The 18,690-nt window shown below is 39.7% G+C and overlaps 1 protein-coding gene across 4 annotated transcripts in view; it reads right to left on the bottom strand.

Moving 5' to 3' along the window:
• LOC139937360 (dynein axonemal heavy chain 6-like) overlaps positions 1-18,690 on the bottom strand; it is a 69,665-nt gene that overhangs the window by 25,608 nt on the left and 25,367 nt on the right. For all 4 annotated transcript variants that reach the window (XM_071932467.1, XM_071932469.1, XM_071932470.1 and 1 more), the window contains exons 30-51: positions 17,893-18,089; positions 17,137-17,320; positions 16,315-16,536; positions 15,711-15,932; positions 14,841-14,988; positions 13,664-13,821; positions 13,004-13,135; positions 11,383-11,554; positions 10,413-10,708; positions 9,852-9,931; positions 9,365-9,596; positions 8,176-8,544; positions 7,353-7,507; positions 6,538-6,718; positions 5,625-5,860; positions 4,889-5,051; positions 4,422-4,504; positions 3,826-4,063; positions 2,773-2,943; positions 2,524-2,655; positions 1,554-1,739; positions 459-631 (exon numbers count right to left, since the gene is read on the bottom strand). In XM_071932467.1, the coding sequence (XP_071788568.1) occupies positions 459-631; positions 1,554-1,739; positions 2,524-2,655; positions 2,773-2,943; positions 3,826-4,063; positions 4,422-4,504; positions 4,889-5,051; positions 5,625-5,860; positions 6,538-6,718; positions 7,353-7,507; positions 8,176-8,544; positions 9,365-9,596; positions 9,852-9,931; positions 10,413-10,708; positions 11,383-11,554; positions 13,004-13,135; positions 13,664-13,821; positions 14,841-14,988; positions 15,711-15,932; positions 16,315-16,536; positions 17,137-17,320; positions 17,893-18,089 (4,130 nt within the window). The remainder of the gene's footprint in view (positions 1-458; positions 632-1,553; positions 1,740-2,523; positions 2,656-2,772; positions 2,944-3,825; positions 4,064-4,421; positions 4,505-4,888; positions 5,052-5,624; positions 5,861-6,537; positions 6,719-7,352; positions 7,508-8,175; positions 8,545-9,364; positions 9,597-9,851; positions 9,932-10,412; positions 10,709-11,382; positions 11,555-13,003; positions 13,136-13,663; positions 13,822-14,840; positions 14,989-15,710; positions 15,933-16,314; positions 16,537-17,136; positions 17,321-17,892; positions 18,090-18,690) is intronic.

Genomic DNA, 18,690 nt, shown 5'->3' with positions numbered 1-18,690 from the left:
AAGTTATGTAATTCATAAATACACCAAACAGTTTATCGATTCCAATTGGTCGAGATGGCATCATGTTGCCATGTTTAAATGTGTGATATATACATGCACAGCAAGGAATATTTAAACATAGGCATGGCATGCAACCTTAATGGCGTTAATTTATGCATACACACAAAAGTTGAACATTAATGCGATTTTGACCCTTTGCGAAACAGAGCCCAATAACGTGAACAAAATGGAATTCCTTCTTCATAAGTAGCAACTTTGAAGTAGACTTTTGCGGACCAGGAGAATAATCTCAAGGGAGATCAACTCACATGAGATAATCTCAAGAGAGATAATCTCAAATGAGACAATCTCATGGAGGATATTCGGCGTGCTAGACCACTCAGCCACGACACAGCCCTCTGCAGAAACCCTTTTTGAAAGACTTCTCCCACTGCTTCTTTCCACCTACATGTACTTACCTCAGCAACTGGTCTTCAAGTCCAGACTTAGTGACAGTGAAGTTAATGATGGTGACTTTGATGCAGACCTCAGGGAGGTAGTGAGGGTTGGCCATCTTGGTTGTCATGTAAAATCGGAAGTTCTTGTCATAGTCGATGTCGCTGTCTCCGAGACGAATGAGGAGACGGCCGCCCTGACAATAAAAAAAAAATAATAATAATTAGCATTGTTTAAAAAATCAGTTGATAAGCTCAAAGTTTTGAGAGCAGTTCTTAAGGACCTTCTCAAAACCACGGCTTTGACTCCGTATCAGACCTTGCAATTATTCTGAAATAAATTTAGGTTGAGCAAAGACAAAATTACTACAGCGGGATAGCTATTTAGCTGTTGGCTGTCTTCCTATTTCGTACATGTAGGTGGTCAAGTTTTTAAGACATCATGATGGAAATCCAGAGCGATGATTTCAAGAAGAAATGATAAATGTTTCTGACAGCAATGCTTCTCAGATTCAAATTTTAGGGCATAAAACTTGACGGCTAATGATAAGGATGAACAAAAAGCCACATCCCCTTAAGGTGATCCCCTGGCTGCCGCTCCCCAGGTTGTATCGTAATTTGGATGTGATCCCTGGCTACACTGCAGTTAACGATTGTATCACTTCTGACTGGCATCCCCAAACAAAGATATCGACAAAATACGGACACTGCCAACATAGGGCTAGATAGCTCAGTTGGTAGAGCGCCAGCTCGTTCATCCGGAGGTCGTTGGTTCGAATCCCACTCTAGTCAATTCTTTGTTTCAACCCCAAAAATCATTTCAAAATTTACCCAGTCAGTTTCCTTTGTGGTTTATATTGACTAATGAAGCTGAAACTTCCACAGGTAAGTTATATTACACATCTTCATTCATAATGAGTAGGGATTCATGTCATGGCCAAAAACTTGATCTACAAAAAGGTATCAAAACCCTTTAACATGTTTCAGGAATAAGACCTGGACAGGGTAAGGGAGCTGCATACTTCTGGTCCAGAATATTTACTTGGCGAATGACAACACAAACATTTTACACAAAGCTCCTCGAGTATCACTTTAAGTTTAACCGTTTCCACCATTTACCTGTACGAACGTCTGCTTGAGCAGGATGGGTTCCAGGGAAGGATCTAGACTCTCTTCAACCTCTTCTAGAAGGACTGGCATGCCGATACGGATGCAGTTCTCTAATGTCCTAAGGAAGTTACCATCGGTCAGCTTGATCACCTTCAGACCATTCTTGGCTTCACGGTTGCGGATCCAGCGATTGGCCTGAAGGATGACGAGATAAATAAATTAGTTCACTAAAAGATATTTGTTCTAGTGTCCTTATCAGATATGACTTAAGGCTATGCATGGTGGAAAACTACTAAAGTAAGTGAGGTTTGTGGTGATACCATGTAAAATCTCTAGTGAGTAGTTGGGGATCTTGGTGGTACTGCTCCTTACATGTACATACTGTAGAAACTTCTAGACTGAAATGCCAAGATTGCATTAAGCAAACTTTGTTTTGGATATTGGCCTAAAACTACAGGTTCACGGCAGAGTCTAGAGTAAAGAACTAGCAGTGTTTTAAAATTACATGGCTAGATTTTTGTCGAAAAGAAATGTCTGTAAAGAATTCTTTCTCTGCATGTACTTTGACGGTTGATGCTGAGTTATAATGAATAAACCGAAAGAAGTGATGCGATCAAGCTAAATGAGTCGTTTGTCGGAAGAAACAAGCCAAAATATGCTAACAGGGGTGACTTAAAAAAAGGGTTAAAATTAGCATTAAGGACACTAATCTGATGTATTTTTTAATAAACAACTCGACTTTAAACCCCCTTTTCTCAGTTTTATTACACTGCATATCTTGGTAATTCTACTTTGTTGACTTGTGAACAAAAGGTGATAGCAACATGATGTTTTAACAGCATCAAAGCATAGATTATGTATTTTTTTTTTATGAATTTGGTAGACAAACAACATACTGCTTAATGGCATCACAAATAAGAACTGTGTATTATCATTATTTTAATTATCATTTCGAACAATTTTCCTGTTTGTAACTAACCTGGTCCTGGGGATCAATCATAAGAGGCCAGCGCCTCCCACGGGTGACAAGGATGGCATTCTCGGTAGACACGTTGTCTCTGGGCAAACCATCTGCATTCCACTGTCTGATCTCAAACGGATCGGCCAAGACCTAGAGGAAATAGTAACAAGTCGATAAATATACAGGATTTGAGGCACTGTTCATGGTGAGATATCAATGTATATTTGGTTTGCTGGATTTGGGAAACAAAGCTATTGAGACACATACCTTGAGCAGACTTAAGTCGTCTGTTACAGGGATCTCCAGCTCTTTGCATCGGTCTGTCCAGCGCTGGACGAGCTCAATACGATAGGAGCTGGTGAAGGCACCGAAATAGGCCACACAAGCTGCGGCCACGAAGACGTTGCCGACAACGTTGCCTATCTCTTTCTGGAACTCCTGGAGTTGGGGATATGAACATGGGAGGAACACATTAGCAAATCTCTTCATACACGACTTCACAAAAGGGTGAAAGTGAAGGGAATTATGTGACGCAAGAAATCAAGTACGCGTTGGTTCCGAAACTGTGTGACCAGGAAATTCCTTTTACTTTCCCAATTTGTGGGGAATAACAAACATGGGAGGAACACTTTATATGTATTTCTTCATATTTCACACAAGTGATAATGCGAAGGGAATAGCATGCACTGTTTTCAAATTGTGACGCAAGGAAATTAGCGTGCAATTCGCATGAAGAATTAGCATGGCTCAATAGTAATAGTACAATCAGTGTATGTGTCTGTTGTTGGTGTAACAGCTCTCCAAGTATTAAAGGGATACCTCATTCATTTGTGGATCTTGATTTTTAATTTTGCACAAACTTTTCTTTTGAAGTCCAATTTGATCGTTACGGAAATTAAATTTCCATTAACAACCTTACTATTACATAGCACCGAGTACAGTATGCAAAATATTTTGCATAATTCTTGCAGAACTTGGCAAATCAGGTTGGTCCAAAAGGGAAAACCCCACAAAATATATCAATACTTTTCATGAAAAAGCTTTTTGCTTCAAGTACTTTTGGTACGATGACTTTTTTCAATTCAATTCAATTCAATAATAGGTTTATTCCACACTCGTTGTAGAAAAAGAACAATTGTGAGAATTAAACAGTACATAGAATTGTAACAAAATCAAAAACGCATTAAATTGTACAGGAACAATATAATCTTGAAGCAAATAACAAATAAATAACTAGGAATTAACTATGTTCAAGATAGGAGCGAGAGCATGAGGCTGTTAGAGCAAGCCGAGGCGTCAGTGTTCCATCAAAGATTTTACCTGTACACTCTCTTGCCATCTTCCCTGTTCATCTCCAAGAGCCGTCGTCAGTTTACCGGCACGCTTCAATCTAGCCGCAGTCTTTGCCATGTTCTTAGTCAGTGTCTCTTTCTCGTTGACGCTGGCATCGTAGGAGGCCTGTAGCTCGGCGATCTGACTCTCCACGGCCGCCAGCTTGTCTTGCTTCTCCTTGAGCACTGACATGGTTGCAGCTAGCTCTTCCTCTGCTTCACGCAGCCTGGTAGCAAAGGAAAATAGACGTTATTAAACCACCCCTAACAAAGATTCTGCCTGTCACTGGTTAAGAGCGCATCACATAATGTTTTAATTTAACCAGTAAGCCGCGCAAATGTGGTGCTACACTCGATGCAAATAAGATACTATATCCATTGCAACCGATGTAATATCCAATGTCAACCAATGTACATGTACACTGTAAAAGCCCATAGCAACAGCAGCTTCTTGGTAGCTACATACATGTATTTACTGTTTGTGCTAAGGTTTTAACTACACGTACGACTCACTCGGCGATCCCCGGGGAGGGTTATGTTTATATTTGTGCCAACTCCTAATTTCCAACTGTAACAGTCACTTACTTCTTTTTCTTTGGCTCCACGGTGCGGAACACTTTGGAGTACAGATCCATTGCTCTCACCCACATGCACATAGACTTACAAGCCTGCAAGCAAAAAAAAAAAAAAAAAACTTCTTTAAAAGTCCTGTTGGTTTTATTATACTAAGGATTAAACCAGTTTGCTGTGGACGACCCGATAGCAGGCAGCAACTGTTATGCAATGTACAACAAGAGGGACAGATTCTAGCATTAGAATCAGGTAGATGTTTGGTCTTTAGAAAAAAGTAGGAACATTTCATCGAATAAAAAGACTGGCCTACATGTGCACATCATAGACGCTTTAGAAGAGGTTTCAAGCTATCTATTCACAACTTTCCTGATTTTAGGGCATTTTAGTTTCAAAATGCCCCCAAAATGGGCAATGAAAGAGTTAAGAATGTATTGTAATTATTAGATTACTGTTCTTAGTTTAAAAGTGGCATCTCTAACCTTTGATGTTTTCTCAACGACATCAGGAACAAATCTAGGATTTTCGATGTACTTCTTGAGCTTCTTGAGGAGAGAGTCGGGAACATTGTCCTTGTCGTAATCCATGAGCCTCTTCAAGAAGTTGGGGTCGCTCAGTAGACCCTTGGCAGAAGGCCAGTCAGGCCTTGACGGGGGAAGAGGGGTTAAAGGAACAATTTGAAATGATTAAATTTGGAGAAGCTAACCATTTGAGACATGAGTCTACAACCTAGGGGTCAAATTCACAAAGGTCTTAAAATCTCCTTCCAAGCCCAATTTCCTGCTTACTGCCAAATTCTGTGCTTGCAGTCACTATACTTCGCTTACATAGCAAGCATAACATTTTTTACACTAACTTCGTAAGCAAAGAATGCCTAGTAATGTGGAGTTTTAGTTTTACATGTTGGATAAAGCGCAAAGAGAATTAATCCATGGAAAACCCGCACAATCAAGTAGGGATTGAAAACCCAATCCACACAGCGCCCCCGGTGTGATTGAACTGGGGTCCCAGATGTGGAAGGAAAGGAAAGATGTGGAGGAAAGATACCACTACGCCAACCCAATAGCAATCATGATAGCAGATTTTTAAAAGTCTCAGTAAAAGGCACCAGACTATTGTTTCCTTCCAGCCTCAGTTCGATTAGTATTGACTCGAATGGCAATAACTCAATATGGCTCTACCAAATGGTCCAATAAAACGTCTGGTAGCCTGACTCACTTGACTCCCAGTAGGATACAGATTGCCTCCATGACAGTAAGCACCATGTCCGGTGGCTTGTTGAACACCTTGATCTCAGAGATGTCGTTCTTATCCAGGGAGTCCAGAGCCTTCTGGGCAGATTCCAGGGCAGGGAGGGCCTCGTCAAGGTCACGCTGGGCGTCTTCCGCGATGGCTTGGGTCTCTTCCGCCTTCACCTTGGCCGTTGCCTCGTCCTCGAGAACCACTTTCCGTACCTGAGCATCAAGTAAGATAAGACTTAAGGCTACATGTATGGTAGAAAAAACACTAAGTAAAGCCTGGTTCAAACTTCCTGCGAATGTGAACACGTAAAAATTTCTAGCCTCCCAAGACTAGTTTTGCAGTGAGCGTTTCGCAGGAGTTGAGCTTATTTCAACTGTTGCAAATTATGTGTTGTGAGTTTGTGACGCTTAAATTTGTATCGCATTCGCATTCACAGGAGGTATGAACCGATCTTTAGTAAGGTTTTGCGTTAACACCAGGTAAAAATCTCTTATGTGAGTAGAGGTGGCTCTGAGAAGAGCCGGTTTCTGCTTGGCGTTTCGATCAGTGTGCTCTGACCTTTGTACAGAAGCAGTCAGAGCACACTGATCGAAACGCCAAAACTATTTTGTATCATTTAAAGTCAAATCTCTACGCAATCCAGGCTGGGCTTTTTTCATTTTTAATAAGAGACTGCCCCTTATATCACAAGGCCACGGATAGCCATTTCAAGGGGAGGACTACACATTAACTGACTTGGGCTCTCCACCCAAATCAACTGTCATCAAGGGCTCATTACCCCATTTAATACAGCTGATAAGGATGCAGGCATGGGTGTCATTCAATATGATAACATGAAACAGATTTCTGGTTACAATTTGAGAAATTCTCATCCCCGTTTCCTACCCACCTGATCGGCTTTCTCTTGATCCACGGCCAGCCTTTCCATCAGTTTCTCAGTGTCGCTGGATTTCTGTTTCAGGACGGGCTCCAGGGCAGTCAAAGACACCTCCATGTCAGCGACCAGGGTGTTGGTCTCAAGAAGCTTGGTCAGACCGTTCTTGACGCGGTCGCGAGCATTCACTAATTGCCTGATAGGGGTAGATGGGAAATCAATCGTTAGCAATACTTCTCATGCGTCCCAGTCTTATTGTTTCTCTAGTAATGACAACCCTTGTAAATTTAGTGGAGATGTTATAGTTGATGTCTACAAAGGTTTAATGTGTAAAAAAAAAAAAAAATGTAAAAAGGAAAGGATATATTATGTTTTTTCAGACCATGAAAAAATAAAATATTGAATTGAATTTAAAAAAATCTGATTGTTGCCTTTGAAATTTAACAATAATTATGCATTGAACACTTTTGGGAAATGAAGGCGTCAATACTATTTTTTTTTTTTAAATCTTCCTTAAAACATTTAATCTCTGTGAAATGTATTTTTTATTATGTTTGTAATTGTTTAAGTTTGTCTGCATGTTCAAAGTAAAGCAACTATTTGCAGAAGTCTGAAAAAATTTACTAAAAATACCTGACTTGTAATATTCTTTATCCCTGATGCAAATTTAATAATAATACAATTTTTATCAAAAATGCTGCTAAAATTTAGGACTCGAACTAGCGCTATGCATGTGGATTTTTGTTCACAGGTTTCGGGAGGCAGTGCTGAGTTTACAGTGCTTAACAAACATCACTGTGGAAGTTTAACATCTGTTACGAAATACTTACTTTCTTTTCTCAGAGAGCATAGAGAGGTACAGATTGATGAGTTCTAGGTAGCTAGTAGGGGTGGTGTAGTATCGACGACGCAGCTCAGCGTAGAAACGCTCGGCCATGGAACTCACACTGGTGTGAATCTCAACGCACATCTCAGCGATCTTATTCTGAATGGAGGGAATAGAGACAAAGGGAACGGGGTGTCATTGTGAATGTCCATGTGAATTCATGTCCATAAGAAAGTCATCATGAATACATGACATTGCGAATGTTGTGACAAGTGGTAAACAACTTGGAGGTGGGGTGTCAATGGGTAACACAGCCCCTTATTAAAGCCTATTTTTAATCAGAAATTTAGATTTAAATTTAAACAAAGTATTTTGTATAGACTCAGGAAAGTTTTAAGCTTATTTGAGGTATTGCATCAACAAAATGACCATTAAAATGTGGCAGTGTAATTGAAAGTTTTTTTAAAATTAATTATTGGGGGTATCCTGAAATTAATTCTGATCCATCACCAATGTGCAAACAATTTCATGCATGAATTATTTCTCAAGACTGAAATGCTTTGGGGTAAAAAAACACATTACTTTGAAGGGAATCAGCTGCAGAGCTTCTCACCAAGTAACTATTGATGGTCATTATTTCCATTTTTTTGTTTACCAATCTACGAATGTTGTTACTTGTTGTCAAACTTGTTGTCAAAAGCTTTTACTAGACTTAACAAGCTATTAAGGTAAAAGGTAAGTGAGAGAACATCCCGTTTCCTTTTTATCAAAGACCATAACAAACAAACTTCTCAAGATCTACCCCTATGGACATGATGGATCCATACCTTCATTCCTTCCTCGCCAAGATCCACAGACTCAAAGAATGTCTGCGACACGGAAAGCAAAGCCTCACGTGGCCACTCTGTGAACCAATCGATGGTGCAGCAATTCACCAACGACGGGAACATGCGACAACGCGACCTGAACGCGTCACCCACAGGGCTCATACATAGCACGATGTGCAGATTCTGGCGCACCCGGTTAATGAAGAAGTTGAAGATCTCGTCTCGGTTGCCCTCTGAGATGCCGGCTTCCTTAGCGGCTTGTCTCACCCCGATGATGACACGCTCGTACTCATCCGCCTCAAAGAGATTGGGCACTTCACCGGAATTCAGAATATTGTTGATGTCTTCCAAAAATTCCTCCACAACGATCTAAGGGGATATGAAAGTTGGAATTTAACTTTAATAATCAGCAAAAAGGTTTACATATCAAGGATCTATTTGACACATCGATACAACAATTTACAATTGCCAAATAGTTCAGTTTGGAGGTCGCAGAGTACAAGTCTCGCTCAAGGTAAATTGTTTTTGTATTTCCCAAATTATGGAAAGGTTTGCGGTAACACCATGTAATGACTATCTCTAATGAGTTGGGGTGGTTCTGAAAAGAATCATTGGTTTCAACTCAACGTTTTGATCAGTTTGCTCTGATCGTCTTCTGGAGAAAGCTGGACTCTGATGCTGCATGTTGCTTTGGAGTACTGAGGAGGCAGGTTAGCTTGGTGATGCACGAAGGCGAGAAATAGAGGCGGGGAAATGGGGCTCGGTGATGTGTGGTGAAAGGGATCCTGCTCTGGAGCCTTGGGGTAGTGTGTGGGGGGTGTGTGCTCACTGAACTGTGTCAGTAGGATCAAGCACTGGGGATAGTGAGGGTGTTTGTAGAACAATTTCTTTTTTTTAAACTTTACCCAGACAGTTTCCCTTGTGGTTTCCTCCCACATCTAAAACTGAATCTTCCTTTCCTGGTCTTCTCTACATTGTGAATAATTTTGCGTTTCTAAGAGCCCCTGGCTTCAAAACCAGAATGAATGAAGTGAAAATGGAATGAAACGATCAGAGATGATAACAGCTATTATTTATCTCGAAAGCAGTTGTGACATCAACTTCAATTTAATCCTTGTGAAAGTACTTGGCTTCACGACCAGAATAAATAAAATGAAAACGAAATGAAATGAGTTCTTCAGAATGTCACCTGTGTATCCGTGAACAAGAAGACAGTGTTGAGGTTCTGCACTCCGGCCATCTCATAAAGCTTCTTCAGATCATCATGGAACGAGTCGTAGTTATAGCCACGGCTCAGCTCGATCTGGAAACACCTGTAGGTGCAGATGTGTGCCGCGAGTCTTGTCAGAGACTGCTTACCGGTACCACCCACGCCGACCAGTAGTGCGTTACCACGCTGCTGACGAATGATGCGCACAATCCTGTCCAAAACAAAACGATAAAAGGTTAATTTCTTGGCTCTCTATTTGTTCTAGAATTCACTTCCCGAGTACCTCAGACAAATGCAAATCGCTTTTAGCAGACACCTAAAACACACTTGTTCAACTTCTACTAGACTGGCACCTTTGAAGGGTTTACAGGAAACTCTAAGCTTGTTCAAATCTTCGAGAACAGCAGATTGAACAAGTGAGTCTGCTGCCACCGTGTTCCCTGGATGTAAGGTATTCAAGACTAACCTGGCAACGTGCTGCACTGCATCCATGAAGAAGACCAGCTTCATCTCCTTTGAGGACGCCATGTTGCAGTCATCAAGATACTGAAACAAAAGAAACACAACATCTACATTATACAGTTTACGATTACAAACAACAAAAATACACGTAACTAAATAACAGCAAGTTTTATAAGAAGGGAAATGAATAAGTCACTAATTAAAAAACAGGAAACTTTCACAGTTTTATCCTTCAAACACTCCCTGACCACAGATGTAGTCAGTGTGAAGCTCCTTAGCCTTAAGCTTAAACAAATCACAACATACAAGAATTTCAAAATTTCTTATTGTCAATATCAAAAAGGAGAACAGAAAACAACTACAGACAATCAGCTTTATTTGACATCTAGTTCATGCATTTTTGTTTGATACCCAGTACATGTGTGTATTTGCACTTCTTTGCATACATTTTCTCCACAGGGCATAGGGACAAGTTTTATCAATATGTACCCTACTCATTTTTTGAATATGTGTTATGCGCTATTTAAAATGATTTGTCATTTTATTTATTTAATCAATCACTCACATCTTGCAAGACGTTCCTGAGCTTGTTGGCATCGGCGATGTCCTCGTACAGTCTGTCGCTCTCGTCTGCTCCCATCTTCATAAAGTCGCCGAAGATGATCGGCGTCTTGACGAACGCTTCCGGCTCGATGTTCTGGCTGAAGTGCTTGCTGGCCATCTCAGCCATGATCTCATTGAAGTAGGCCTTGTCCTCTAGGTTGATGAGACGGTCGTGGAAGACGCGCTGGCACTCATGGCAGAAGAGGCGGAATATACCCACCTGGTCGCGGATCACTCCTGGGTCGGCTTGCAACACACCTGTGAAATAGTTGATGACTTTTAATTTCACTTCTTGGTTTATGAAAATATTGTCAAGAGTTGTAGTGTACTTCCTATGTACATTGTAATGTCTTAATAATAGACCTCATCCATAATTAAAGACAATTGTGTATAAGAATATACTTTTTGTTAAAGTAAACTTGATGAGGCTTTTAGGGGAAGATATGTTATGCAACTAAGCTAAATGGAAATACCAGTTTGGAAAAACAAACCAAAAACAGGACAACAAGGGTGAAACTTGCACAACCCAAAACCCCGAAAAATTGTAAAATCAAAAGAAGGTTAAAATTTCCATTGAAAAAAATGTGCCGATGCATTTCCAATAAACAACTCGGCTTTGAACCCCCTTTTTCTCAGTTTCATTCTCACAAATCTCTCAATGTTTCTACTTTTACAACTTTTTAACCAAATGCACTAACCAACATAGGGTTATAACAACTTTAGCATTGATTGTGCATTTTCAAATTCTCAATTCTTCTTTCTTTATTACCCCCTTTCCTTTGCAGCAAATATTTTGTTCAGGCTCTGAGGAGAAGAGTCACTGGCATCCCTGCTCAATGTATAAAATAACTTTGACCTGGGTTGACAAATGACTCACTTTGTTTAATCGCATTACATTTAAGAGCCATTTATTATTATTAATTTTATAATACCTTGGACACATTTGGATAAATCTCTGAGATTGAAGACATAGTGAGACTTGGCAGGTGTGGGCAGCAGGTCAGTGCTCATCCGGCCGTAGATCTCCACAGCGGCACCCACGATGGCCTCAGAGGTCTGCTTCACAGCAGGGGGAAAGTCATGCAAGAATCCGTTGATGATGGACTGAAAAGAAAAAAAACCCAGAAAAACAAGTATGATATTTGGCCCTTGGAAAAAGGTAGGACAATTTAATCAAGGACAAGGGCTGACATACATGTACAATGGTATGGGCTTTAATGATTTTTTCAGGCTTATTTTATAACAATTTTCCCCCCTCTTTTTCCAGAGGCTTCAAAAATCGTAATACAGATGGAAGTGGCAAGAATTCCATGTCTGGAAAAACATAGAATTAAAATCGGATAGCACTGCCGGTTCAAGGAAAACTGGACCCAGTTTAATAATAATAAATAATAATGAAAACTTATAAAGCGCACAAATCCATAAAAGTGCTCATGGTTAGGCCTGGGCGAATTATTCGAATATCCGGTTAATGGCGAATAGGTTTTCCTATCCGTAACCGCGAATGCCTTTTTTTTCTTAACCGGATATCCGCATGGGGCGCGAATACCTATTTATAAACCCGATAGTTCTGTAATTACAACCAAGTAACCGGATATTCTTTTATTATCCGAATATCCGCGGACGTCGGGCAACAACTGACAGGAATGTTTTGTCTGAATCCTTATGAAACTTCTATTATGACAGCATAAAACAGCATAAATTAAGTATTTAACTATGCTCACCTCCTTGAAGAGTTAAAACAATGACATTTCAGACGTAATTTGTTCAAAGATTACGAAAGTTTTCCTTCACGTTGAGTCAATCACGATCAAAAGAAAAAGCAAATCGCTATCTTTAAATTAGATCCGGTTATTTTTATACATGAACCGAGTGACACTGTGTAAAACTAATATCAATCCGCCCATACGATCTCATTCACAAACGAACAGCGCCCTCTAGCGGCAAAAAACAAATATTTTTAATATATATATATATATATATATTTTTTAAAATAGCGCCCTCTAGCGGCAAAAAAAAATATTCAAATATCCAGTTAATTTCGGATAGTTGGCCAGCGGTATCCGAATATCAAAATTTCACTATTCGCCCAGCACTACTCATGGTGCTAAAATACACACAATAACATTAAAATAATATACAATAAATAAAGTTAAAACGTAAGCCTAAGTTGAGAGAAATCTAGAACATGTGGTATACATGTAGATCACAATACAAATGCAATATTCAAGAAAACATCAAAAAAGGTAACAAAAAAGAACAAAAACTAAGCTGTAGATCCTTGCACTGATGTAACACACAGCTATGTACAATGTACTGTCTGCCTCTGATCTACTTTCACAGTCAAAGTGAGGGTTAAGGTAATTGTGAGAGCCTAATTGCCAAAAAATGCCACAGATTTACATTTTACTTACACGGTTTATAGATAATGAAGGTAGAAAACTTCTCTTAAACTATTACTTGCTGAAGTGCTGTATTTTTTTTTAAATTAGTAAAATAATATCACAAAAAAAATTTTTGTTGTAGGAGAAGAAAACAAATCATAATCCTTACCATGAAGATGTGTTTGAGACTGTGGTCGGATGCGGTGGGTACACAGAACATGCTGAAATGCCTCATGAGTCGAGGTGTTACAGGATTACGACCTCCGCCCGGTGGAGCACAGGCTGCAGACAATGTCACATCCTAAGATAACAGACAATAGAAAACGAATAGGCCTAAATAAGGAAATAAGTATTCAAGGATAGAATTTTTTAAGTAGGATTTGAAAATTTGCATTGTGGAAGTATAACTAAAGATTATGATGTACATGTCAGAGAGGTTTGAGGTAACACCTGGTGAATAACTCTTTTTGAACAGTGTTGGTTCTGAAAAAAACCGTTGGTTAATGACTCAATGTTTCAAGCAGTTTGCTTAGAACACCTGAAGGACAATCTGAGCACACATCTGAAACTGACCGCAAACCTCTCTTAACCATTAAAAAGTTCCTTTTATTCACACAGTGTGTGAATGTCTACCGCATGAATATGTTGATTGATTTTTCTACAAATCTCTTGAAGACAGTTAACCATAAAGACTAAGCATTCAAATCATTCTTTCAAGTTTTATTGAGTATGAAGAAGGTCTATAAATCCTTAGCACACAGCAACTACATAAACTATTGTTCATGGATAAAATACATTGTAGTACGAGGGTCATTCCGCAACGACTCACCTGAATATCTTTCCAGAACAGTTTCTCTCTGTCATAGAGACCTCTGAAGTCTTGGTATTGTCTGAGTAACTCAATGGGAGGCTGGGAACCATACGTATCCAACTTGGGCATGTTCAGATCATCCACGAAGATGATGATACGCTTCCCTGCTGGTGCACCTGAATGGAAAAAAACGAGAACAAACATTGATTTAGCTTTGTCGGACACTGATGACTAGCACAGTATACACAAGTTCTTTGGAAAATATACCCAGAGGATAACTAAAGTGGGATTCAAACTGGTTTTTGCAGTAAGGATCGCCACTTATACTGGGCAAGCGTCGAATGTCTGCACTAGCTGTGTTTAAGAAAGAATGCCTAGATATGTTGAGTACGCACAAGCACTTAATATAAGCAGAATACACTGCTAACTTGTGAAAAACACTTGACAAAAGCGCAGCATTCCCTACTTCCGTAAGCACCTACAGTAAACAGAGCCATGAAATAGGCCCTGGTGACAAGAGGACAGTTCAAATCCTTCGCTTAGCTATAATGTGGTAAACACATTGAAAATGGCAAACCATCTTCGCTATTTACCGTTGTTACCAACCTTTGCCTATGGTCGCAGGGTGTTTAGCATACACAGTTGCCAGACAATATTTTAAAAACCCAGTTGTGAGTACTTGTTCCCTTTTCTAAAGAATTGCTGTGTGGGGACCCAGTTGAACAAAGTAGAAACTTTGTGGGGACCTCTGTTAAAGGGAAGGTACACGTTTGGTAATTACTCAAAACAAAAATTAACTTAAAAACTGACTTGGTAAAGAGCATTGGAGAGCAGTTGATAGTATAAAACATTGTGGAAAACGACTCCCTCTGAAGTACACGTAGTTTTTGAGCAAGAGGTATTTTCTCACTAAAATAATAAAACACTTCTAGCTAGAAGTTTTTTATTCCTATCTTAAAGCACACAAGTTCGTCTAACAAGGGTGTTTTTTGTTTCATCATTTTCTCGCATATTCGATGACCGATTGAGCCCAAATTTTCACAGGCTTTTATGCTTTTGTTGGGATACACCAAGTGAGAAGACTGGTCTAAACGTGTACCTTCCCTTTGATTGTGTGAAAGTCCTCCCATCACTGTGTGTGCCTACATTGGTAACAACAAATGTACGAATGATATAAAAGCTGATCTTTACTTACCTAAGATTGTCTTGCGTTTCTTCTCCAGCTTGCCCTCGATGATCTCCTGAGTGCGGATACTTGTAGTCTGAGCAGAGAAGTTCATGAAGACGGGGACGTAGTTTGCCTTCTCACTGATGTTGTCCAATAGACCTCTGGCAATCACAGACTACGGGAGAAGTTCAGTTACAAACAGGAATGTTTATTATTCTGAAGGGATTCCAGTATAATTTTGAAAGACCCAATAAGCTCAAATTTCGGTTTGAGTGACATTTTGTCTGCCACAAATAAGTAGTGACAGTCCAAAAATAAACAAACAAAAGTAAATGTACCTAAATACACAAAACATGGCTCAAACAGTTTGAAACAAAATTCTTCTTTTCAAGAGTTTACTAAAAATATTTGTATTTACCGCTCTTTCAACAACAACTTTGTTCCCCAATTTGACAGGTATGAATCTTATTGACATTATACATCGCTGTTTCTAAATCTTTTAACCCTAGTTATCAAGGAATGTATGGGTATTTTAGTGTTTCTTTATTATTAACATTTTGTACTACTTATTGTATCTTTAATCATTTTTTGTTCGGTAATTATGAGATATGCACTTCGCCAAGGTGGCAGCCAGGAGCTAGGTTTATAAATTTTTCATACACAAGTGTTATAACTGTTTTACTTGAGTTTTAAATTACTCCGAACGTTCATCAACATCTTCACCAATGTTAAAGATTCAACAAAGAACCAGACTCAAGGGAGAAATTCAAAGCCAGTTTCCCCGAGCATATTTAATACAGTGACTAATAACATTATCTCAAATGTCACACAAGTATGATTTTCTACTTCTTGGATGTACAGGACAAAAGCAATAACATCTTGGATGAATTGACTAACCTTTCCTACACCAGTGGTACCAGTGAAGAGAACAGAGCGATTCACGGCTAGTAGTTTCTCCATCAGGTAGCCAAAGCGTACCGTGTCCATGGTCGGTACCAGCATGTCAAAGAAAGGCACCTCGGGGTCGTACTTAAAGACTGGGATGACCTTCTCCCAAAGGTCCATCCGCTTGGCGTCAAAGTCGATATAACAGCTCCATAGATCACCGCTGGAATTCAACTGTTTACACAGACAAAAGTTTTAAGAATCAATCAATGACACTTTTAAACATTTTTTCCATCAGCAAAATAACAATAATAAAAAGTTGGCATTTATTTATTATCTGTAGGCAATTGGCCGTCAATGATTTGCTTAAAATCAACGAAACAATTGTAGCAAATGACTGCAATGTATTAGCGGTGATGAACATGTTTCCTCTGAAGTAAGAAAGTTGCAACTCCTTCCCCGCGTTTTCCCTCTTTGAGGGTTCCCCCTCCCCAAAAAATCTTAGACTGGTGCGATGTTTCAATTAGAATGCTTTGCCGCCTACATAATTCAGAAAATAGAATTGGCTGTTGCAAATAGATTCAGGTTCAGATTCAGTCTTAAAACAATGCCCCACCTTTGCGTCACCGTTGTCCTCAAACTGATTGCGAACGAACGTGTCAAAAAGGTCCCAGCAGCCCTCCACCAGGTTGCCTCCTACAGACCAGAGGTAGCAGAAGACAAAGGTAGTGCAGATCAATGAGTGTAGACGGTTTGTCTCCATCCTCAGGTCCAGGCTACCCTTGAAGACTAGAACCTCCAGGAGACAGCACAGGGTGTTCACCTTGCTGATGTCCACCTGGGAAGGTTGGATAAAAATAAAAAATAATAAAACATTTATAAAGCGCCTAGTGTATTTTCGTGAAGTGCTCCAACCCGCTTCACAAAAAGCTTAAACAGGTAGGTTATTACATGTATGCTCTAAGATGATTTGCATAAGCATAAAAAGGTACAAAGGAATACATGTAAACTGTTAAATTAAATGACAATCAAAGTCTACCACCAGCGGTTTGTGAACACAATATATCTACAGTTAAAACCTAAGAGATTGCTCGAAAGCTTTCTTCAAAAAGCTTTCTCCTAAACAGATTGACAGTCTTCACTGTACAAAATCTCTTTTAAGGGAGTATTGGCTCTGAAGGCGAGCAGAGTATAGCGTTTGAAACGTTGAGACCAAACTGGCTTTTTCAGATCCAACACTCCCTCAAAAGAGCTTCATGGTTGTACCCGAAAGTTTACTATTATTAATAGTTTATTCTTATCATTCACACTATGCAAACCTTCAAACATCGCCTATAATTGCCTTGGACAAATTTTCTGATAGTTTTGCAACATAATACATGTGTAGATGATATTATTGTTTGCATTGGGGGAAAGATATTTCTCAAAAATACAGTACCTGGTTGATAGCTTGGATGCATTTCTTGGAGGTGAACCTCAGACCGTCCTCTACGTACGTCTCAAAGAGCTCCAAGATGTACGTGAACGTCTCCTCCTTCACCTTGCCCTTGAAGTCTGCGATCCAAGTCCTGACGTACGGCATCCATTTCAGCTCTCCGGGATCGATGTATACCATACCACATCTAATCGAGAAGTCAGATGTTAGTTGTTATTACAGTGGTACCTGACTATTAAATCCCAGAGATAAAGGTTTGCAAGGGTGTATTTACTCAACCTTGTCCGCGGTAATGATCGATTTCCCTGCGCCAGTTTTTCCAACAAGCCCGGCTCTCTCATAACCCCTCGAATTGGTTCCCTAATATGTGCTAGAATTTGGCACATTTCAATAAGGCATGTGGCCGATCCACTTAATACGCCAACTCAAGTATGTTAACGCATAAAAGAGGCATCAAGTCAAAGCTACTTGTCCCATCTCATTCTTCTTTGATCTTGTGATATTTTTTACTGTATACATTTTAGGATGACTGTGTTGAAACATCACTCATTTGAAATAGCATTGCCTCAAATACTTGCATTTTGACATGCGCGTACAAAGCGAACATTTCAATCAGTATGCTCCTGGAAAAAAAACGTTGAATTGTAAGACCACTGGTTCTTCAAAGAATCACCGTTACCAAGAAGAGTACGGAAATTAATGTCCTGTTGAATTGACAACAAATTGACAACAAATTTAAAACAAATTAAAAAAATTTACCTGCTGACAGTGGCAGGGGAGGCTACGGCCAGATCTTGCACCTCAAACACCATGTGTATGGAGTTTGACAGCTTAATACGTTCACTGTTAGCGAGACAGAGCATCTTATTGTCATCCAGTACGGTATTCATGTTCTCAATCCACAGGGCGTCCACGGGACCATCACAGATGATCCACTTATGGTCTTCGGTAGTCTCCTAAGGAATAATGAGAAGAAAGAAACACTTGTACATGTAGTTACTTTGGAATGTAAAGGCAATACTGATTTATAGGTCAATAAAGGTATAATATACAAAGGCAATCTACAAAAGTTTTAGCTGAATACAGTGAAGTTTGGCCCGCAACGCCCTCTGTTGGCAAAAGTTGTCCATGTTATTAGAATTCCTCCAAGGCGGTGCATTATGCCAATTCTTTACACCGTTCGTGAGCACGTACTCAGAAGAAGACTAGCAAAGAAGATCATGAATATGGATTATCAAGAGCCATCAACGGCCAATCACAGCGTGCAGAATCCTGGTTAAAATGGACTTCGGACTGTGTGTGTTATGTGCAGTGCATGCTGCATAGACCAGTGGACGACCGAATAAGGAGTTTTGTCATTATTGTTGTCTTTATTTTTCACTTATTTCAATGACATTTTAAACAATTTTACATAAATTTATGCCAGTCGGAGTTTGTTATTTTTTGTTCGGTCGGCTAAAGCTGGGGCCGGTCATAGCCGACCGGCTCCGACCAGACAAGATTTCATAGAAATGGTTGCCTGTAAACTGCCATGGCCCTACGAAAATCATCAGAGGA

This window comes from Asterias amurensis, chromosome 5, assembly GCF_032118995.1.
Source record: "Asterias amurensis chromosome 5, ASM3211899v1".
NCBI lineage: Eukaryota > Metazoa > Echinodermata > Asteroidea > Forcipulatida > Asteriidae > Asterias > Asterias amurensis.
The sequence above is the reverse complement of the archived record's forward strand: the minus strand, read 5'-3'. Positions and strand labels throughout refer to the sequence as shown.